The sequence below is a fragment of the Symphalangus syndactylus genome, chromosome 8 (assembly GCF_028878055.3).
Source record: "Symphalangus syndactylus isolate Jambi chromosome 8, NHGRI_mSymSyn1-v2.1_pri, whole genome shotgun sequence".
Classification (NCBI taxonomy): domain Eukaryota; kingdom Metazoa; phylum Chordata; class Mammalia; order Primates; family Hylobatidae; genus Symphalangus; species Symphalangus syndactylus.
Genome location: NC_072430.2, coordinates 56,497,623 through 56,521,464, shown reverse-complemented (window position 1 = coordinate 56,521,464; position 23,842 = coordinate 56,497,623). Strand labels below are relative to the sequence as shown.

Here is a 23,842-nt window from a genome sequence, read left to right as displayed (position 1 = left end):
GCTTGGTTGCTTTTGTGTATGTCTTTAAAAGCCTTCCTTAAAATGTAAATTATAACCGGATGCTATAATCCTGTAATCCTAGCACTTTGGGAGGCCAAGGCAGGTGGATCACCTGAGGTCAGGAGTTCGAGACCAGCCTGGCCAACATGGCAAAACACCATCTCTACTAAAAGTACAAAAATTAGCAGGGTATGGTGGCAGGTGCCTGTAATCCCAGCTATTCAGGAGGCTGAGGCCGAGGAATCGCTTGAACCTGGGCGGCGGAGGTTACAGTGAGCCAAGATTGCGCCACTTCACTCCAGCCTGGGTGAAAGAGTGAGACTCCGTCTCAAAAAAAAAACAAGTAAATTACTCTGGGATGGAGGGTTGGGATAATCATATCTGAAACTGTTAACCATCAACACCAGAGAGATCACTTAAGGCACTTGAGGAGGTAGGCCAATGCCTGAGGAAATGACAGATCCCTTAGAGGGCAAAGTGGATACAGATGAAGGAAGTGGACAAGTACAGAACCAGACCTGCCTCACCTAGCTGTACACCTCTAAATAATCCTGGTGGGTCACAGGTTGTTGACCCCATCCCAATTATTTTATCTTCCATTTGCAGCTCTTAGCAGGTCACCATATACTTCCCCTCTGTAATTGATTTGAACTTAACTCTGTAGGGGTAAATGAATTTTATTAAACCATTTTTTTCTTTTATAATAATATCTAACATACCCATTTCGCAGAAAAAATACAGGGCCCAGAGAGGCGAACTGATATTTCCTAAATCTCAAGGCTAATTAGAATCCAGGTTTCTTGATGCCTACCTCTATATTTCATTTACTATTCTTCATAGACTCTTTAGATATCTGCTTAGTTCAAATGCAAATAATGTGGATATAGCCACAGAGAAAATATTTTTAGAAAGTTTATCTATACATAAGTATCAATAGGTTTTCTGCACATCACTGGTATTTTGAAACATTGATCTAAAAAAGGCTCAAAAAAAAAAAAAAAGGCTCAGTGAGTACATTTTTGTTAATGCCCCATTTGCCTGTCAACCTTTAGCCTCTGTCATCTGGAACACAGCTTTAAACTTGCATGTTAAGCAGAAAAACCTTGGAATAGTAATGAAATAATTACCATAAAGACCATTCACTAATATTAAAAGATTTCAGGAACCACTCTCAGGGTCTACCCCAAAATGTATTGATTTATTTTTGTGCTCTACATAGGGATAGTATTTTAACCAGTTTAGCAATATAGTTCCCTAATCTATAGCAATGAAATGACTTAAAGGTATGGATGACTGTTACCATCACTATTCATTCAACAAATAAATTTTAAGTGCCTATAATGTCCCATGCATGATACTAAATGCTGGAGAAACCAAGATGAACATGTAAAGAGGCAAACATATACTTACAGTGGTAAGTACATTAGTGCCACACTAAAGGAAGGTATAAATCCCTGTCTAATCACAGAATGGGCTATGCACAATTCTACTTGTGAAAGTAAGACAAGGCTTCCCGAAGATGTGACATTGAGTGAGTCTTGGGGATTGGGTCGTTATGAAGGAATCTGGTTTCTTTGGGGAACAGTTTTATGTGGCTAGAGATGTGAGTAGGCAGAGAGGCAGGGCCTGGATCTTGGAGACTTCTTATGGTAAAGGGTGTAAACGGTATTTCACAGGCAATGAAGAGCCATGGAAGGTTTTAAAGTGGAAAACGAGGCTGGGTTAAGCCTTAAATTCTGAAAGTTCCATTTGGATGTAGTTGTAATGTGGCCAAAATGAGGACCAGACACTAGGATACCAGGTAGGAAGCAGTTGCAATAATTCAGTAGAGAAATGATAAGTGCCTAAACTGTAGGAGTAACCTTAGTAATGGAGAAGAAGAAACTGAATCAAAAGACAGTAAAAGAGCAGACTTGGACAGACTTGTGATCTGATAAAGGTGGGGAGAAGAAAGGGAGACAAGACTCCAGAGTGAATCCCAGATTTTTGTCTGGCCATCTGGGTGAATAAATGTTGCTGAAATGAGCAACACAGAGTTGAGGCAGGCTTAGGGAGATGAGAGTTTAATTTTTCACATGTAGAATCTTAGGTGGACTGGGACATTTTGAAAATACCTATTAGGGAGCTGGATCTACCAGGGGACAGGTTCAGGCTGTGACAATCATCCTCAGTAGCAGTAAGTGGCTTTGGCTAACAGCAGGCAGCAGAATAGACACAAGTCTTGGAGAGCACAAAGTTCTGGAGACAGTTGGAGGGCAAACTGCCCTAGGTGCAGTTCAAGAGCTCCTGAAGTATCTCCTGTCTGACAGCTCAGGGCAACATGGCAATAGTTTCCTAGTTCTGGCTCTCCTGCCTCCTGCAGCTCCATTCCCCAGATTAGCCATGGCAACATTTTAAAGTGTAAATCATGTTATATTACTCCTTGCTTACAAGCCATGAGTGGCTTCTCAGACTCAAATTCAAACTATTTGAGACCAGTAAAGCTCTACCTGTGATCTGCCCTTGCCTACCTCTCTGGCTAGATTTATCGCATGACCCCTGGAGTTAGTGCTGTAATCCAGACACTCTGTCCCTCCCTCAGGGCCTTTGTACCTGCTGTTCCTTATGTCTGGAATGCTATTTTTTTTCTAGGTCTTGCTGTCTGGCTTCTTCTCCTTATTCAATTACCTCTGCTGAAATGTTACTTCCTCGGAGAACTTCCTTGATCAATCTAATGTATGTCTCCCACCCTAACATTTCATATTATCAATTCCATTATTCCTTGTTGTCAACTTTATAACACTGACCATTATCTGAATGTGTCTTGTTTATTTATTTACTATCTACTGTATTGGAAATGGTGATATGCAAGGGTAAATTTTCATTTATTGCTTCTTTTTGTTTTTTTTTTTTGATACAGGAATTTGCTGTCACCCAGGTTGGAGTACAGTTGCACCACCCTAGCTCACTGGAGCCTCCTGGGCTCAAGTGATCCTTCCGCCTCCTTCTGCCTCTTCCTCCCAAAGTGCTGAGATTACAGGCCTAAGTCACTGTGCTTGGCCCATTTATTGTTTCTTAAGGGCAAGTGAACAAGTGGGGTGGAACCATATAGCTGAAGGCCTTGAATTCCCATTGAGGGTTTTTATTTAATTTGCTAGTTTCTGAGGAGCCACAAATGTTTTAAGTACAGCAATGATCTTGTCCAATTTTTAAAAATATTTGGTTAATGTTCTAAAATGTAACCAGTTCATTGGCTGAAGTGGTTGAACTCATTGATTGAAACTCTGTTCATGTTAACTGGTTTACTTACATATAAAATTGTTAAATAAATGAGTGGAATATCAAGAATCTAAAAGTCTAGACATATCTGAAATTAATTTGATGGCTTTAACTAGTTTTACAGAATTGTACAGTTGGTTTCCAATCTATTTTATTAACCTCCCCTTCTTTTCAGTGTAGAAGCACAGAAAACCAGGTTATGTAATTTTAAAATTAGGACCAAACTGTACCAAGGCCAAATTTTCTATATAGTTAGCAGCAATGCAGTTCTACTCGTTACTTTCAGTGAAACTACTGGTGGACCCAACCGTGGTGGTACCAGACTTTGGCTAATGGCAGTGCCCTAGGGATGGGTGATATTGAGCTCTTTCAATAAGGTTGAAAATAGGAGGTCTTTGGATCCTTCAATTTAATTCCATTAAACCCTATAGAGTAACTGCCATGTGCCAAACATCACATTCATCTCTTGGGACAAAAAAACAAAAAACGAAAAACAAAAAAACAAAAACGCTGGAAGGGGAAGGTACACTTCTTCCTTTTAAGGAGGATGCAATCTAATAATTTACCTCTATGTAGTACAGTTAATTGCATAATTCTGCACAATGACTGACAAAGATTATTTTTCCAAAATCACTCCAATTGGCCTTATAACCATTTGCCAGCTTTTGGAATGTTTGTTTTTTCCCTTCCTCTTCTTCCCTTTTCCAGGGATAAATAAAACCAACATTATTTCTTGTTTCTTTTCTAGTAAGATGAGTCATTCACATTTAAAAAAATACAATATTCCCCAAATAATTTTCAATGCAAGGCATGTATAAATATAAAGTTTATTTAGCATAGTGTTTAGAAAAATAAGTTCACATCATTTCAGAAAACAAATAAAACATTTAATTGTCCAGGCATAAACCCCCATTACAGTACAACATACATACTTTAGATCTCTTTGGTTGGGTAATTAAGCACAGAAATGTTCTGGGACATGCTCTGTGTGCCATCACCTAACAGTGCAGTAAAGACTCTGTTACCCCACCCCATGATATACATTCTGTATAGAGTTTCTTTGTGTAAGGCACAGTAAAACCATATGGAGTATATAATTGGTTGCCTCTAAACATAGAGTACATGCAACAAAAGAATATTTTTGAGAACTCTGAAAGCCAAAAGAGTCACATGCTATATAATTTTGATTAATAAAATGTATGGTGGTAAATTAACATAAAATGTATCAATTAGATACAAAGTAACTGCTAGGCTCTATTATCTAAGTTTTACAAAGAGTTTAAAATATCTTTTGTGAAATGTAATTATTTCCCCATAGTTTTCCTGAATTATTTTTATTATGAGATGATCTGTCAAAACATTTTAAAGAATGAAGAACTTGTGGCTATGTACTAATGCACACTTGTCTAGCATGTAGCAGGGCAGGCTGCCACACATGCCCAATAATCCAACTTTTAACATGCAAGATACAAGGGCATACACAGAGAGATTTATGGTCAGTGTGCAATTTAACTATGGATTTTTACCTATGGCTATAATATCTACCTGCCTTTCGTAACACAAGAAAGGCACTGAAATGTGTACAATTTAAAAAGTCTTTTCATTATTATAAATATGCATGAGATATAAAGCAGTACAACACAGGCGCTCTTGCTTGATTGAGGAACAAATGCACCTTCTCTTTAAACAATAGACTGTCCTTTACTAGATTTAACTAAGAGCTAAATGCCAAATTCTGGCTGATAGAGTGCATAGATAGGCTTACACCAAAAATCCCACAGCCAGCAGCATGGGTTGGGTTTTGCAGGGAGTCATTTACCCCTATTTTGATCTTCAGGGATCATTAGAGGGTCATTTGCAGCATTTTCAAGCATTGGTTTATGTAAGAGGGAAATTCTGCCACATGAACTCCAAGGGTTCTGAGTCTGGCCCTTGGTATGGCAAAAGACATTTGCAATTCTGTGCAAGGAGATCATGGGGTTTATCTTACTCCATTCACATATACATGGGCTGCATACCAACTGGCCCTTATTCAACTGAAAGAATAGAAAAGAACAATAAGTTCTTTACACTGTGCATTGATTCTTACCTGGTATATTGTGTAGCTACCTGAAGTAATTGTAGGGTTATAATTACATCATGGTGGGAGTATGAATGGGTTTCCTAGGTAAGTCTTAAGTTTTGTGCTATCTTTTCTTTTTCATAAGGGAGAAAAGAGGAAGAACGCTGAATAAAAGAGAGGCTTATTATATTTTCGGAAAACATATAAAACATTTCCAGTTATATATATGTAGCATATATAACTTTAAAAACCTTCCCATCTTTCTTATTGGATGGGTATTTGAAAATAACAAACTGTTGATATCTGCAGCAATCAAGTGGAAAACATCATTTTTATGTAAACTACACTACAGAGCCATGTAATTAATCTCAGTAACAAGATCAGCACACACCCAAAGAAAAAACAAGCTCTATAAGTAGTAGTAGAGTGGAAAAAAACTCTTAAACACCTGACTTTGTAAAACAAAACAAAAAACATGTAGCTTCAGCAGTTTAGGAACATTCACCAATTCTATAAAAAATGATGTAGTTCTTTATCAAAATGATGGGAGAGGAATTCTTCATAGGGTTCTTCATATATGCCTGCAAGTTCCACTTATGATAACAAAAGTTAAATCCTCTATGTCCCTTATTCAACATACTTGATTGATTGACATGTAGAGAACTAGAGTGGGCCCTTTGTTCTGATCATAAGAAAAAGTAAGATGTGGCTGGGCATGGTGGCTCATGCCTGTAATCCCAGCACTTTGGGAGGCCGAGGCAGGCGATCACGAGGTCAGGAGATTGAGACCATCCTGGCTAACATGGTGAAACCCCGTCTCTACTAAAAATACAAAAATTTAGCCGGGCGTGGTGGCAGGCACCTGTAGTCCCAGCTACTCGGGAGGCTGAGGCAGGAGAATGGCGTGAACCCAGGAGGCAGAGCTTGCAGTGAGCCAAGATCGCGCCACTGCACTCCAGCCTGGGCAACACAGCAAGACTCCATCTCAAAAAAAACACAAAAAAACAAGATGTGCTAACATCTAACATCTTTATGTTCAACAACTTGAAGTTATCTCTGAAGAAATTATTTTCTCACTTTTTTCGCTTTTCAGAGACTAGCGAGTAACTTTACTCACTACATAAATTTATTTGCATTGTTATTGTTACATCTTGTGTTCAGAGTCTTGATAAAACTATAGCCACGGCTTACAACATTATTAAACAAGCTTCTCACAGAAACCCAAAATATTTACTTTTAAAGAAGACATGATAATATAGTGCAAACAACAGTCATGTGTCAGAGTGTAACAACTGATTCAAAACTTTTAGAACAAGTTTCAACAGGACAGAATTTTGCTCAATAGAATTTACATATTTTCTTTCCTTTAAAATGGTTTTCATAGCCTGTATAATCAATTTTATATGGTATTTATAACTTATTTTCCTTGTAATGAAAAGTATCAACAATTAGTTATCCATTTGTGTGATAAATATCATATATAATATTTAGTGAAACTTAAGTTCTTCAGATTTAAAGCAATTTTGTGGTGAAATTAACCCTGTTAGATAGTAGAAAAGAACCATCAGTGCTTCTGTTGACACTTCTGTACCTTACTACTAATAAAAAGGCCACAAGGTAAAAAGGCACATAGAATTCTATAAAAAACATATTTAAATGAATCAGAGTTGCTAAATAAAGAACAAGGATGTGAAAAAAAGTACCAAAATTCCAATATTGGGAGTTAGATTTCCGTTTCAGTGTTATTAATATTGACCTTAATAGATTCCTGGTAAAAATCATTATTTTTAAAATCCTACAAAAAGTAAAACTTTGTTGGAAACAACTATGTTCACTTCCTGTTCAAACAATAAAAATAAATTAAACAGTAAGAAAACATATTTTTCAGTTCATAGCGCCTGAAGAGAAACATATACAGTATAAATAAAATTCACTGTAATTACTCAAATCCTGCTTACAGAACAGATATATTTACATTCATACTGAAGTTTCAGAGTTTTTAGTGGAGTCCCGCACTTTCTCAGCCACACTGAGCTATTAGAAATCACATTTGGAAATGTGTTGAGACTTAACCCAAGACTTTCTCAAAAAATGCTGAAAAAGAGGTGTGTGTGCATATATATACGCATGCTACTTAACTTTAAAAATACGTACCATTTATGTTTCTTAACCTTTTCAATGCCCATGGAGTAAAAGTAAACAAAAACAATTGTATTATTTCTAATGGTCTGCAGCTATCTTTAATTTTCTATGTTAGGTGTATACATTTTTTAATTTAAAAAACTATCAAGTTCCATTTTGACCTTAGAATTATAGAGTCAACTAAATGATTCACTTTGACTTGATACATTTCACCTTGTCCTTTGTCTCCATCTATTTAAAAGAGAACATTTATAAGTGAACAAAAAGGCTGCAATAATGCAGTTCTACTTCGGTATACTTAACTGTGATCTTCATGCAGATCAATCTAAAGTCTCTTGTATGCATATACTTGCAAAACTAGAGTGTTTTCCTTTAAATGGGAAAATGTTTTGTGTCCTTGGGGCTTCGTGAAAAGATTTGCCGCTGATGCCAAAAAGAGGTGAGGAGGAAATAAAGTTCATAAGTCTTGCATATCTTCATCCAGCTGGACAGTCTGGAGCTTGGCAAGCTCTTTTTTGTCTGTTTCCAGGTCTTCACAGACATTATCAACTATGCCATCTAAGACATACTTGGATTTAGAGTCCAGCATCATTAAGCTACTTGTTGCTTTGCTCTCAGAATTTGGTAAGAAATTCTCTTTCATGTTAGCTACTGATTGCAGAACTAAACGATGTTCTTGGACAAAATCCTGATGTACTGCTGGGGAGGGGTGACCTACCTGATCTTCAGCTGTAGGAACTATTTCCCCAAGGGCAGCCTGAGTCATAGGGACTGACAATAGGTCTTGACCAGTAATAAGGGAGCAGTTCTGAAGAGTTGCATAGTTAGTGTTGCTGACAGATGTCACAGTAGATTTGCTTGCCACCGGTGCAGACATTGGTTGGCTATCGGCAATGTCGCGGTTTAGCTCAGTGGGATTTAGTAGTGTAGGGGGACTGAGAGAAAAATTGTGAGTTGGAGATACATTAACTAATGAGGAGGCCAGTGGATGCAGGCCACTCCCCGAGATGTTTTCAGAAGATAGGTTTGCATTTACTTGTGCGTTCTGATTGACAGGCATCAACTGAGAAAATACCAGGCTCCTTTCCAAGCCTTCCTGTTTCACAGATCCTATAGCCTGGCCTGTATTAGGAACCGTGTATACCACTGCACTGGGAGCAAGAGAGCTCAAGAAAACCTTTCCTTGCTGGACTGTGGCAGACTCACTTGTAAATGTGCTTCCATCTGAAGTGCTTGAGCTTACTGAGATATTACCTAAAAAAAATAAAGTACTGATTATCATTGATGGAAGTGATAGGGAAAGAAAAAAAGTTACACACACATGTTTTTTTCTCAGGTACAATATCTATAAAGAAGCAACACTTCCATACAGTAATTTAGCCCAATTCTGGTTCAGAATTACCTTGGGCACTGAAAACTACAGATTCCCAGGCTCTACTCCTGGAAAGTGTAACTTAGTACATCTTAGAACACCTGTTTTTACCTCCCCAAGTAAATATATATATATATATATTTTGTATAGAGACATCTTTTAACTACAACAACACAGCTAAAACTACTTGCATTCCTGAGTCGCAGGTGTGCCTGTGTTCCCCATCTTTCATCAACTTCTTAGAAAACACAGTGACTTCCAAACCTTTACTTTTTATGTCTCATGACCTCCAAGTCTTGAGGATAGAACATGTCTAAGGTTCTGTTGCTTATTATTTCTTTTTTTTTTTTTCAGACGGAGTCTCACTCTGTCACCAGGCTGGAGTGCAGTGGAGCAGTCTCGGCTCATTGCAACCTCTGCCTCCTGGGTTCAAGCGATTCTCCTGCCTCAGTCTCTCGAGTAGCTGTGACTATAGGCATGCGCCACCACATCCAGCTAATTTTGGCATTTTTAGTGGAGACAGGGTTTCACCATGTTGGCCAGGATAGTCTCAATCTCTTGACCTTGTGATCCACCCGCCTCGGCCTCCCAAAGTGCTGGGATTACAGGCGTGAGCCACAGTGCCCGGCCCTTTCTTTAAAAAAAAAAAAAAAAAAAAATTAGATTCAGGGGGCATGTGTGTATGTTTGTTACACGGGTGTATTGAGTAATGGTGGGGACTGGGCTTCTAGAGTACCCACCTTCCCAAGTAATTCTGATGACCAAAGGGGATTGAGAACTACTAGTTAGAAGCCAAGTGTGGGAAAAAAATATATATTTTCCAAGTTCTGATTCAGTCAAGTTTCTGTTTCATCACTAGTAACTTGACATCTCTCAATTAGTTGATAGTTATTGCTAGCTCTGCCAGTTAGAATTAGAAAACACAAATGCACCTTCATTCAGGACTGACTGCTCAGTAACTGACATAAAATATAAATAAATGGCAATGTAGAACATACCACATAAAATGAGTTACCCTGGGGCTTAAAACTTAACCATATAAACCTGTATAGACAAGTTGCAAACTTTCACCAAACTAGCCATAAAGTAATGTCAAGTCAACAAAACATTCAAAAGCTTTTTTTGCCTTTTGTTGTGTCAGTTCTGAATTTTCAGTGTTGTAGTAATGGGAACAATTAATGGTAATATGAAATGTGCTTTTTAAAATACAGATTAACATAAAGGATCAGAGCTAATGCTTCTCTAAAAGGTTTGTATCTTTTGAGACTCTTACTATAATGGTCTATAGAGACCAGAAGTAGAAAAAAAAATGTTAAGTAGAAAGCTGAGATGTTCAAATCAGATCACTTAGACAATGTAGATGAATTAGACCCCCCACTACCATCAAATAACACTCTTTTTTTCCTGATTCCTTACATAGGCATGAGATGATGGCAATTAGATAATCTAGGACCTCAAATATGGTCACTCAAGGAAAGGTGGATTTGGGGGGACTTTTTTGATAGGTGGGCTGTTTATCCTCATCTTGAATTAGATGTTCAGTCAACTCTTTTTTTTTTTGAGACAGTCTTGCTCTGTTGCCCAGGCTGGAGTGCGGTGGCGCAATTTCCGCTCACTGCAACCTCCACTTCCCAGGTGATTCTCCTGCCTCAACCTCTGAGTAGCTGGGATTACAGATGCACGTCACCATGCCTGTCTAATTTTTGTATTTTTAGTAGAGACGGGGTTTCACCATGTTGGCCAGGCTGTTCTCGAACTCCTGAGCTCAAGTGATCTGCCAGCCTCAGTCTCCCAAAGTGCTGGCATTATGTGAACGTGGCTCACTGCAGCCTCGATCTCCTGGGCCCAAGCAATCCCTCCCACTTCAGCCTCCCAAGTAGCTGGGACTACAGGTACGCACTACTATGCCCAGCTAATTAAAAAAAAAAAAATTTTTTTTGAGACGGAGTCTCGCTCTGTCACCCAGGCTGGAGTGCAGTGGTGCAATCTTGGCTCACTGCAAACTCTGCTTCCTGGGTTCAAGCAATTCTCCTGACTCAGCCTCCCCAGTAGCTGGGATTACAGGCACGCACCACCACGCCTGGCTAATTTTTGTATTTTTAGTAGAGACGGGGTTTCACCATGTTGGTCAGGCTGGTCTCAAACTCTTGACCTCGTGATCTACCCGCTTCGGCCCCCCAAAGTGCTGGGATTACAGGCATGAGCCACTGCGCCTGGCCAATTTTTAAAAATTTTTTGTAGAGATGAGGTCTCACTATGTTGCCTAGGCTGGTCTGGAATTCCTGGGCTCAAGTGATCCTCCTGCCTCGGCCTCCCAAAGTGTGAGAATTACAGGTGTGACACCACATCTGGCCTCAGTAAACTACTTTTTTGAGAGAGCAGCCCAATGTTAAAGGTAATTAATTCACCTAAAATATTTTCCTTCCTGAAGTATTAGAATATTGTGATTATATTATCACCTCTATTGATAAATAAGTGCCACAGGGCTGTTTATGTCTTCCAAATATTTTTAATGCAAAGGAATGTCTTCAAGTAAAAAGAAAACACTGCATGTGAACCCTTTTAAAACATTTAACTAGAAAGTTTAATCACAGAAATACTGGTGTTAAGAAAAACATTTCTAGGTATGTTTCAGTTATTCTCTTACATTTCTGTTTCAGACCACACATACGAAAAAACTGCTTTTATTTGACAACACTGACTTCAACTTAAGTATGCTTTAAAATTCTTATTTTTATTTTTATTTATTTTTTTTTTTGAGATAAGGGGTTTTGGTCTTGTTGCCCAGGCTGGAGTGCAATGGCGTGATCTTGGCTCACTGCAACCTCCACCTCCCGGGTTTAAGCGATTCTCCTGCCTCAGCCTCCCGAGTAGCTGGGATTACAGGCATGTGCCACCATGCCAGGCTAATTTTTGTATTTTTAGTAGACACGGGGTTTCAACATGTTAGGCTGGTCTGGAACTCCTGACTTCAGGTGATCCACCTGCCTTAGCCTCCTAAAGTGCTGGGATTACAGGCGTAAGCCACTGTGCCCGGCCTCTTTAAAATTCTTGTGGGCAGCTGATTTGTGGCAAAAAACATCTCAAATAGATGTTTAGTTTATTATGTGTGTGCTTACGAAATTGTTTGCCAATGTATGCATGAACAAAATGATTAGTTATCTTTTTATAGAGCCATAAATAGCATAATACATGCAACATTTTCCCCAACTGCTACTGAATATAAATACTTCTGAATTTGTAGAAATTATAACATATATAAAAGAAAAGAGGATTTGATCTAAAATTTGATTTTTGAGCATAACTACAACTGAACTAAATACTGAACAGCAATTTTAAGATAAAAAATCCAACTGAAAAACCATATAGGTACAAAGCATTACTTTGTAATGATAAGAAAAAAATCAGGCCAGGTGCTGTGGCTCATGCCTGTAATCCCAGCACTTTGGGAGGCTGAGGTGAGCAGATCACAGGAGTTCAAGACCAGCCTGGCCAACACAGCAAAACCCTGTCTCTGTTAAACATACAAAGATTAGCCGGGCATGGTGATGCATGCCTGTAGTCCCAGCTACTAGGCAGGCTGAGGCAGGATAATCACTTGAACACGGGAGGCAGAGGTTGCAGTGAGCCGAGATCGCGCCACTGTACTCCAGCCGGGGTGACAAAATGAGTCTCCACCTAAAAAAAATAAAAATAATAAAAAAAAAAAATAATAATGATAGTTGCTCAGACTGTAAAGTGAGTAAACGATGTAGATATTCTACTTTTCCACATAAATCCCAACTATAGAAAGATAAGTCTATCTTGTCAAGACATTTTAAAGAATGGCTCAGTATCTGTTTGTGAGAAAAAACTGAATCCCCAAAAGGTTTTATTGAGAACTGCAATACCTAACTACCATAGAGATGTTGCTTGCTGGATTAAACTTAACTATCTGGTTAAACTTAGACTGTCTGTTCAACTCACCCAGACAGTCTAAGATTTGATCTTAGTTATTTTAACTGAAAATGCTATTCTTATTCCTATTAAATGTCCCATTTAAAAACTTAGCTACTAGTTCATAATAATTTTCTATGGCAGTGCTCTTCTAGACTACACAATTAAAAGTATTTCTGCTTTTCTCCTCCCCCAACATACATAACTCAGTCTTTCTGCTCAAATTTGTTGCCTTTAAAATGTGACCTGTTTGGAAATTTTCCAAATGAGAAAAGGGGTTAGATCCACATTAAATTATTATCAAACTAAGCACTTTGGCTTTCCCTGTGGTTTTCATATTTTTGCCCTATGTTAGATAGTAACTTAGGTTAACTCTTTCCATAACTTGGAACAATGATGAACTGAATAGTATGCTGCAGGACTGTCTTGTTTTACTACCATTTTGCCTAAAGAAATGCAAATGTACAGAGTGAAATTTAGAACAATTTTTCCATTAATTCCTTCAATAAGCTGCATAGACCATAGCTGTGGTAACAAGAGTTGTGCATAAATTGATTTTTTTTGGGGGGGGGTAAAACCATCTTATAGGAAGCAGACCTTTAAAGCCAACAATTACTTTGGTTTTGTAAAAATCTGGATTTTCAGATTTGTCTACAAGAAGGCAAACATGCATTAACATCTACCTCTCCCGAATTCAAGGGATTATGCAAACTCCACTGCCAAATTCTAACCATTTCTATTTCTTTAAAGAGAAAATGACATAGAGGATCCAGGCTTGCTTAAAGTCAGTGAAGAACTAATATATCAGCCTCAGTTTTCCTGAATTTCATTTAAGTGCTTTCTCTGGAAGATTGCTGCTAGTAAAGCCACAAACATATAAAATAAGGCTTACTATTATCTTCATAAATAAACCCACACATTTAGGGGGTGAGTATATATGCTGAGCGATAGAAATCCAATGATATATTCCTCTGATTTTCTTTTAGGTCTGTTAGTCTTCATTACAGGAGGAAACAGGATTCAAACATAAATGATCCGGTCTTTTTAGCTTGCTCTTCTAAAACATTTTTTGGTCAAATAAATAATACTTAGGTAAAGTGTATGCATTCTTACCAACTGCTAGACTAATTTTGTATTCTTAGCAATTTTATTAATTTTTAATATTAAAATGCCAAGCAGTGAGTTATTTTGTAAGCACTGATTGACTTATCATATTTCTGTAATTGTAGAACTGGCAGGACTTGCTATGAACTGTATTTTTCCATTCAGTTGTTAGTAAAATAAAAGCCCATCCTCATGATGCAAGGGAATAAAGCAAGCTGGATATTACATGGGTATTGTGAAAGAGGAGAATCACATCAAGGCTATTCTACAGCTTCGGCAGCTAATAAGGTACCTGAACAGAAACATCAATCTATAGCTATCACCAAATGCGTCACTTACAGCAGCTGATGAACACATTTGCTGGTGCATTAAGGTACCAAATGAGATTGTTACCTTGTGAAGCTGCCACTGACACAGGGGGCAGCTGCAGTGGAGAGAATCCAATGCTCCCATTAAGGAACTGGCTGTTTGCTCCGGAATTGGGGATCTGGACAATGCCATACTGGTTAATTTGCACTGGTGTAGTAAAAGTCACTACAGAGCCCCCATCTTGGGAAGCCACTGTTTGAATGCCTTCTCTTTTCACCTCAGTGCTGGGTATCAGGCCTGGGAATGAGACAGGGACACTGGGGCTGTAGGACGTGGTGGCTGCTGAGTTAGCAGAACTCTGGAGGACTTTGAATTCCTTCACGTCCTGGGAAGTAGACCCCAGTATGTCAGTCATGGATATACCACCATTGCTCACAATGTTTGATGACATTTTTGGTGGGTTCAATGCCACTGCCTGTGTATTTCCCACATTTAATCCATTAAGGATAACTCCACTGGGTCCCTGAATAAAAGAATTTCCATTAAGGAAGACAGGTGAAGTACTTGCAGGTACCAAGCTTCCATTCAACAGAACTCCAGAAGAGCTTAATGATATCTTAGCATTTCCAATTTGTTGCATATATACTGGCTCCATATGACTGGAAAGGCTGAGGTTGGTGATGCCATCAGATGAACTGGAGAGTGGGTGAGGAGATAAATCCTCATGTCCCTTGCTGGATTCATCTTCAGTGCTGGGGTTGCCATCTGACTCACTGTATGGAGGGGGAAATCAAAATGTTCAGAAGGTCAGGGGGATGACATTCTACACAGTGCCACTTGTTTGGAAAACCAGCTTCTAAATCCATTAAAGGCAGTATTTAAGGAAAGCACAGCAGGATGTCTGCTAGTCCTATTTAAACTAAGAGGCCTTTCAGCAGATTCCGACCAGCCAGAGAATCTGGGAAGATAAACTCTCAGATCCCAATCATTTAAAATAACAATAAATTCAGGGAAAGTCCAGACATCTGGAAGATGTAAATTCAGCATTACCGGAGAAGAGTATATTTTATTTTACAGTGTAGAAGTGCTATTCCTTACTGTTATATATGCTGCTACTGACACCATAGAAAAAAACACCTTAAATGAGGTGGTCAGTCTTTCCTATTTAGGAACTCCTTCCCCTCCCCTCAAATCAATTCAGATTAGTGTTATCTTGGAGGTAAATGAAGCTGCCAAAGGAGCAGGAGGTGGGAAGTGCTCAGCTTTTCTTTTTTGGTCAGTTAGTTAACAAGAGTTCGTTTTCTCACCTGCTCCCAAACTTCTACTCCACCAGACTGACAACTCTCTCATTCAACAAAGTGGCTGTCCTTGTTGTAGGAAAAGGCACTTTCAACCCAAGAACAGTTATGTGCAGTCGCCTTTGAATCCAAAGGAAGCCAAAGGGGCCTATTTAACAAACACCATCCAGTGCCCTGGTGAGGTGGGAGGGAAAGGGTGTGGGTCACTCAGAGGCCTTCTAACTATTAGACCTCTTACCCAACGTCCTTGGTCCCTCTGTTCCAGGCAGGACCCTGCTCCTCAGCTGACTTCGGAGAAATACCAAATCGGGGTTGGGGGGTGGGTAGTGATGGGGGTTTCCCATTCGGTCTGAGGCTGGGAGGGAGAGCAAACGAGAGCAGAACAGAGGCGTTTTGGAAGCGCGGCAGGACTTGGCCCAGCAGAGGATCCGACATCCCCGCAGTGCCCTGCGGTCGGTTCGCTTTCATGCCGAGGGGAGGGGATTACCCGGGCTTTGGGCTGCGGGGCCAGGAGCGCAGAAAGCGCTTTGATTTACAAGCTGAGGCTGAGCCGCCGTCGCCGTCTGCGAGGGTGACTCACCGTGGGTGAGGGTGGGAGGTAGATCCGGAGAGGGGCCTAAACCAGGCAACTGGGCCAGGGGCGGGGGTGTGGAGTTTATGGGGTGGGGCGGGGGGGACGAAGAAGCCGGCAGTGGGGCGTGGGGGAGTCCCAGGGAGCGTGCCCGGCTCGCGAGCGGCGGCGGCGGGGCAGCTGGCCTGCTCGCGGTGCCCCCTTCGCCACCCTCTGCCCCGGCCCTGCGGATTCCGTTGGTTCCCGAGCGCGGGATCCGCGGCCTCTAGTGGGCGCGGGGCAGGTGGCTCGGCGTAACCAAAGCGCCTTCTCTGGACCTTTCCGCATATATGCGGAAGACGCACGCACATCCCAGTGCACATTTTGTTTTGGTTACCGTGAGGGCCAGGTAGGGCACCGAGCCTCCCTCCCAGCCTTGGGCGAGGAACGCCGGAGCCCGAGCCGTCGGACCCCCACAGGGGCCCAGAAGCGGCAAGGGCGGGCTGAGACCGGCTCTGGAATGCGCTGGGTGATCACCTTCATGTGGCCCAGACGGGCTGGATCCCCAGCTCCCAGATTGCTTCCCTGAGAAGAACCTTCGAGCTGCTTTTGGATTCTTTCTCTCCTATCCCCGCGGGGCTGGAGACACCAGGTCTTTAGGCGACCTTCTCCTTACTTTGTTTCGTCCAACAAAACACACAGACGCACACACCAAGTGTCTGACTCGGGAGGACGCACAAAAGAGGTGGAAAATCCGGTATTTTTTACCAGAGGGGGAAAACAGTTTGCCAGGCAAAAAGCTCAAACCCAGTGGAGTGGGAGCGCCCCCACTCCTTTGCTGCCGCCTGCCGTAAACCAGACTGCCCCCCACCCATAACTACCGTACCAGGAGGGAGCCAAGCAGCGTTCGGGGGCCGAGGGAGGAAGCAGCCCTTAAGCCCTGCTACCCCGGCTGCGCTGAAACCCGATCCTAAGGAGTTCAGAATCAGGTTTCAAAACATGACAGAGTCGAGCTGCACCAGCACCCCACGTTGCCGCGGCCACGAAGGGAACCATAGGGGCAGGGTGAATGATTAACTCTGTCATATGAAACCTCGACATTCCGAGACCCCTTCTGCGCCGCCAGCCCCACAACACTCTCTTCCCTTCACCAGAGCAGCCACCGCGACCTCCAGCGCAGGCCCGGGGGGCGGCTGAACCCTGGGGATCCGGGAGCGTGCGCGCGCGCCAGGCCCGGTGTGACCCCGCGGAGGTGCAGACCCTGGCCGGCGCCGGCAGCCTCTGCGGGCCTCTGGCGGCAGGGAGAGCAACGGTGCCGGTGTCCACATTTGCTTCCTTAGCCCCGCCAGAAACCGGGAGAGGGTGGCAACTTCAAAGCCAGCGGGATGGGGGTGGGAAGCTGGGCAGCAGTGACCAGCCGAGGTGGGGGCGGGGACTGAGACCCAGGCGGGCGACCAGAAACTTCTGGGGGGAGAGGGGGAGGGTAAGGAGGGAGGTTCCCCCGCCCCTCGCCTCCGCCGCCCCCCACCTCCGCCGGCCGGGGAGCGAGGTGGGGGGCGGGGAGAGGTGGGCAGCCGGACCAGGCTGGTGGGGAAGGTAAGCGCCATGTTTGCGAGCACTTGGAGGAAAAGAAAGCTGGGAAGGGGGTGGGGGAGAGGAAGGGGGAGGAGGAGGAAAGTTGGCGCTCACCTTTTGGACTGGGTCTCGGAGGGGTTCCTGTCGCGCTGCCGGCGGTTCTTGAACCAGTTGCTGACCTGGGTGAGGGAGAGGCCGGTGATCTTGGCCAGGTGCCGCTTCTCGGCGGGCGAAGGGTAGCGATTCTGCTTGTAGAGCTCCTTGAGCGCGTTGCGCGACTTCTCCTTGAAACAATACACCGTCTCCTCGCCGTCCCAGATGGTGCGGGGCAGGGGGAATTTCCTGCGCAGCCGGTACTTGTCCACGGCTCCCAGCGGCCGGCCGCGGGCTCGCTCGGCCTCGGTGTAGCGCGCCTTGTACCAGAGCTGCTGCAACAGCGGGTGGTTGGCCGACTCGAAGCTGTGGCTCTCGAGGATGCTGTAGAGCTCGGGGTAGATGCCCTGGTGGAAGGCCACGAGCGCCCGCGCCTTCAGCAGGCTCTCGTTGCCACGTAGCAGGTCGCTCTGGGGCAGGGACCACAGGAACCGGGCCAGGCGGTCCAGGTTGCCCCCCTGCTGCAGTGCCTCGCACACGCAGGCGACGTGGTCGGGCGAGAAGGCCAGCGGGGTCTGCGCGGCGGCGGCGGCGGCGGCGGCGTGGTGGTGCCTGCCCAGAAGTTCCGAGTGGAGTTGTACCTGATCCGCCGCCGCTCCGGCCGCCGCCGCCGCCACTGCCCCTTCCTCTCCGCTCACCCTGGCGGCAGCGGTCGCGGCGTCCCCCGGCTCCAGGGGAAAAGGGGCTGGAGCCGGGGGGCTCAGCCCTACCGCCGCGCCCCCCGCCACTTCTCGGTGCGCCTCCTGCCCTTCCGAGGCGCTTTCCATCCCATTCTCCTGCTTGATGTCCGCCGCACTTGCGATCTGCCCGGTGGGGGAGGAAGAGGACATTTTTTGTTGTTTATTTTCCTCCCTCCCTCACTCCCTCGCACTCTTTTCCTCTTTCTTTCCTCCTCTCTTACTCCTCCTCCTTCGTCTCCCTCCCTCCTCTCCCCCTCCGGAAAGCCCACTCCCTCCCTCCTGGTTTCGGCTGGATCTGGCCGATCAGGTTTCCCCCCGGCCACGCAGTCACCATTAAGATAGCTGCTAGAGCAAAGTAGTGTAAACGGATAGCTGCTTTCTGCCGTTCCCCCAACGTGACTCCTCCGGTTGCTGCATACTATATGGCAGTGGCGGCCGGGCCGGGCCGGCCGAGCCACCTCATTGGCTATTTCGCATTCAGAGGGAGGAGGAGACACCGTTTCTATCCCTGTCCATCACCCGCCTCCCACTCCACCCCTCGCCTTTCCCTCTCCTCCTGACCCCCAGGCACCTATACCTGAAGGAAAACACCGACATTCTTTCCAAGCCACGCTTCTGGGCGGGAAATTACCTAATGTGGCCTGAAAACTGGACAACTCTTTCAAAGAGAGGCCCTACGATTCCAGAGGGAATATTAATTGTGTGGCCTTAAGGTCTGGATGGTTAAATTTTTAACAAAGAGACCACTCTCAGCATCTAGATGACAAAACTTCAGAGGACAATTCAGAAGCCCCCCAGTATCTCCCTGTTCCCCTTCTCCCTCTTTTTGGATGTCTTTATCAAGGATTTTGTATTCAAAAGGGTCAAAAATAAAATGACACTAGGAAATATTTAAGGGGCAAGCATTTACAGTAAATTAAAATTCCAAAGGGGGAAAAATGCTTGAAAACCTTATAATTAGCAGCATAAATAGCCCACTGAGAAGACAAAAACAAGACGCCTTCAAAAAATGTACTTAACCTTAAGCCACATGGAGGGCTGGCAACCCAACTGAGTTGAACATGGTATAATTAAATATGTAGAATATTAAACCATAAGTTTATCCTGGATGAGTCGTGTGGAAGAGATCTAAGCTTTAAATATGGAAATTCAAGTTTTCTACATGAACATTTTTAATGTAAGTATATGAGTATTTCTTTTTTAAAGATGATAGGCTAGAAACACTGTATGTGCGGGTGTCATCCAGGTCAGTGCAGGATCAGAAGCCCTTTTCCACAGCATAAGACAGATTGCCCTCTGGTTTGATGCTGAAGTGGGGGTAGAGTCTTTTGTTGTTTGCAGTTGTGTCTTTTTCCTTTGTAATTTGCACAAGATCTTAATTCCAAAAGGGATAATCCATTTCTGCTTCTTTGATTACTGTAGGTCAGTTGGGTTTGCCTGCTGCTGCTCTTTCTCAAAATTCAAATCCGCACCCGCCCCCCCCCCCACCAAGACGGAGTCTCGCTCTGTCGCCCAGGCTGGAGTACAGTGGCTCGATCTCGGCTCACTGCAAGCTCTGCCTCCCGGGTTCACGCCATTCTCCTGCCTCAGCCTCCCTGGTAGCTGGGACTACAAGCGCCCGCCACCACACCCGGCTAATTTTTTGTATTTTTTTAGTAGAGACGGGGTTTCACCACGTTAACCAGGATGGTCTCGATCTCCTGACCTCGTGATCCGCCCGCCTTGGTCTCCCAAAGTGCTGGGATTACAGGCGTGAGCCACCGCGCCCAGCCAAGACCATGTGTTTCTACTCCACTGGAAACATCCAGTTAGGTACCAAGCTTCAGGACAATAACTGAGATTCAGAACTTCCTTGAATTTTTTTTTCTTGTTTGTTTGTTTTTGTTTGAGACAGGGTCTCTCTCTGATGCCCAGGCTGGAGTGCAGTGGTATGATCTCAGCTCACTGCAGCCTCTGCCTCCTAGGTTCAAGTGATTCTCCTGCATCAGCCTTCTGAGTAGCTGGGATTACAGGCACCTGCCACTACACCCAGCTAATTTTTGTATTTTTAGTAGAGATGGGGTTTCACCACGTTGGCCAGGCTGGTCTTAAATTCCTGACCTCAAGTGATCCACCCACCTCAGTCTCCCAGAGTGCTGGGATTAGAGGCATGAGCCACCATGCCTGGCCAAATTTAAAAATATATATATTTTTTATTTAGAATGCTTTTGATTTACAGAAAAGTTACCAAAATAGTAGAGTTTCCACTTACCTTTCACCTAGTTCCCTTTAATTTTAACATCTTACATGATAATGGTATATTTATCTAAACAAATTAACACTGGCGCATTTCTATTAACTAACCTCTAGACTTAATTTGGATTTCACCAGTTTTTTTTTTTTTTCATTAATGTCTGTTTTCTGTCCTATGATCCAATCCAGGAGACCATGTTGCATTTAATTCCTTGAAATTTTAAAGCACATTTGTCAGAACAAAGTAGACAGGATATGGTGTGGTTTAGTGGAAAGGATGTGGATTTCAGGATCAGATAGCTAGACACAGGTTTAATCCTAGCTCTGCCGTTTATTAGCTACTTGACTATAAAAAGTAGACTAAGTTGTTGTGAGGATTAAATGAGATAACATGTGCCAGAAAGCACCTGGTGAGTAATTAATCCTTGGTAAATGTTTGTTATCTTCTTCCTGATATTGCAAAGTAGGAGACTTTTTAGTTGTATATACCTAATGAAAATGCCTTTGGCTATGTTTGGAGCCATCCCAAACCAGGTCACAGGAGTCTGCCTCAGAATTATTATCAATCAAATACAGTGCATTGACTTGGAAAACCACTTACTGGGCTTCTGCATGTCTTCTGTATATTTGCCTCTAGAGCATCAAGTTCAACAGATTATATAGAAGCAACAGTGGCTTTTTATGACATCTGTAGCCTGTAGCTAGCTACATTGCTATTCCATATCTCCAGTAGGACCAGCTGTGAAATCCACACCAAGATCCAGGTTCCTATAGCCAGGTGACACTCAGAGCTCATTCTGCCAGCAATTCAAAGTAGACTCAAACATGGTCAGTTATATTGGAATGGAATACTAGACCTGAAGGTGTGTAGAGTTTATCCCAGAGCACTGGTTTTGCCAAATGGGTTGTAAAATTGATGAATACTTGCTTCTACTTCATATGTGTGCCATACTGTGAACATTGAGTCTGTTGTACTTATATGCTGTCTAAAACTGTGTTGCTCATGGAATACTACACGGCTATAAAAAAGAACGAAATCATGTCCTTCGTAGCAACATGGTTGCTGCTGGAAGCTGTTGTCTTAAGTGAATTAATGCAAAAACAGAAAACCAAATACCGCATGTTATTTATAAGTGGGAGCTGGGCTGCGTGCAGTGGCTTATACCTGTAATCCCAGTGCTTTGGGAGGCCAATCTGGGAGGATAGCTTGAGGCTAGGAGTTTGTGAACAGCCTGGGCAACATAATGAGACCCTATCTCTACAAAAAATAAAAAAAATTAGCTGGCCATGGTGGTGAGCGTCTGTAGTCACAGCTACCTGGCAGGCTGAAGTGAAAGGATTGCTTGTGTCCAGAAGTTTGAGGCTGCTGCCTGGATGATAGGGGGGGAAAAAAAGTAGAAGCTAAACATTGGGTACACATGGACATAAAAATGGGAACAACAGACACTGGGGACTCCAAAAGGGGTGGGAGGGATGAAGGGGGTCAAGGGTTGAAAAACTACCTATTGAGTACTATGTTCACTATTTGGTTGAAGGGTTCAATAGAAGCTTCAACCTCAACATCGTGCAATATATCCATGTAACAAACCTACACATGTACCCCCTGAATCTAAAATAAAAATAAAAATCAATCTGTGTTGTGATTTGGGAAAACAGGAATGAGGCTGGGATTGTGTGAGAGTGAAGAGCAGAAAACCAAGCTGCTTGTTTCTGTGTCTTTTCCTTCCAGCCTGAAGATAGTGATGAGTGTAGGTAAAAATCTTTGGCCATTTTAGTATATTGAAGAAAGTCTGGTGCAGCACAAAATTTTACACTTTGCTTGAATATATTTGATGGTTTTGCCATCAAGAATGGAGATTTCTTCTTTCATCAGTGAGTTTGGGCAGGGTGTGGTGGCTCACACCTGTAATCCCAGCACTTTGGGAGGCCCAGGTGGATGGATCGCTTGAGTCCAGGAGTTTGAGACCATCTTGGGTTAACATGGTGAAACTCCATCTCTACAGAAAATACAAAAATTAGCTGGGTGTGGTGACACTCACCTGTAGTCCTAGCTACTTGTGAGGTTGAAGTGGGAGGATCACCTGAGCCAGGGCTGCAGTGAGCCATGATCATGCCACTGAGCTCTAGCCTGGACACAGAGTGAGACCCTGTCCCAGGGGGAAAAAAAGCATATGTACTGGTACTATTAGTGTATTAGAGAAATTAGGTTCTAAAGTTATCTCCCATCCATTATTATTTAGTGATGGTTGATGATATGTAGTGAATATTTCTGAAGGATCATTTATTTGCCAAACACTTATTGAGCCCTAGGTTCAAGGCACTGGGTTTGGTACCAAAAGATAGAAAGATGAATATATTGAGGTCTCTGTTCCTGAGGAGCTTAAAATTTTGTGGGGGAGATAACACATTGATAAGTAACAATACAGGATTTGGGATTGGTGAGGATAAAGAGTCTGATTTTGAGAGGAGGAGGGCAATTGAGAGTGAATTTTTAGCTGGGTCTTTAAGGACAATAATTTTGAGAGGATAAGGATAAAGGTTAATGAGAAGCAGAGGAAACAGAATGAGAAGCAGAGGAAACAGAATGAGAAAAGAGCTGTGAAGGTGTGTGGTATATTTCTGAAATAGAGAGTAATCCAGTGTGTCTGGAGTGTGGGTTGTATGTAAATGTGGGATATTAGCTTAAAAGGCATGTTGGAGACAAATTATGGACTTTGAATGAAATGCTCTTTGCTGCGGGATATACAGTGGTGATGTCTGTGTGTCATATCATGGCCACCATTGATGACCCAGGATGGGCACTTGCCCCAAAACACTCAAAATCTTTTGCTGGGGGTTTTCAAACTTGTACTGGAAGAATTAAGGAACACTAGTAGAGGGAATCTTAGATATAATGCTTGGGAATTCTCAGTGACCAAGGTATCTGCATGTTTAGGACACTGATAAGCAGTAGGTGAGATGGAGAGTGACCTAGTGAGTCACATGGGCTACAGTGGAGAGCAGACATCCTGGCAGAGACTGAATGCCAGATTCTAGTCATCTCCCAAGCATAGCAGCACTCTTACTTTTTTATGGTGATAATGAATTTCTCCAGGATCCAGAGACCGCACTTGAACCGGCCTAGGGAAGAATTGTTCAAATTGGCAGTAAGGGAAAAGCAGCAGAGCCTCT

General features: G+C 43.1%; 1 protein-coding gene across 3 annotated transcripts; it reads right to left on the bottom strand.

Annotated features, from left to right (window-relative positions):
- Positions 1–4,071: 4,071 nt before the first annotated feature.
- On the bottom strand, positions 4,072–18,883 carry SIX4 (SIX homeobox 4). 3 transcript variants are annotated; one of them, XM_055289183.2, is made up of 4 exons: positions 18,771–18,883; positions 17,721–18,562; positions 14,268–14,956; positions 4,072–8,716 (listed from the first exon to the last, which is right to left on the bottom strand). In XM_055289183.2, the coding sequence occupies exons 1-4, from the start codon at positions 18,771–18,773 to the stop codon at positions 7,920–7,922; spliced, it is 2,331 nt and encodes a 776-aa protein (XP_055145158.1). In that variant the 5' UTR covers positions 18,774–18,883; the 3' UTR covers positions 4,072–7,919. The 3 variants fall into 3 exon arrangements, with proteins under 3 accessions (XP_055145158.1, XP_055145156.1, XP_063500608.1); XM_055289181.2 differs by having other exon boundaries at positions 17,721–18,866; XM_063644538.1 differs by lacking the exons at positions 4,072–8,716; positions 18,771–18,883 and adding an exon at positions 11,324–12,512 and having other exon boundaries at positions 17,721–18,752.
- Positions 18,884–23,842: the final 4,959 nt, after the last annotated feature.

What these genes read in the sequence shown, in the direction of transcription:
- SIX4 (XM_055289181.2), bottom strand. Translation starts at nt 18,589, where the DNA reads ATGTCCTCTTCCTCCCCCACCGGGCAGATCGCAAGTGCGGCGGACATC. An exon ending in TCCGAGACCCAGTCCAAAAG is followed by an intron (nt 14,957 to 17,720) that starts GTGAGCGCCAAC and finishes CCCTCCATACAG; the next exon opens with TGAGTCAGATGGCAACCCCA. An exon ending in GTCAGTGGCAGCTTCACAAG is followed by an intron (nt 8,717 to 14,267) that starts GTAACAATCTCA and finishes TATTTTTTTTAG; the next exon opens with GTAATATCTCAGTAAGCTCA.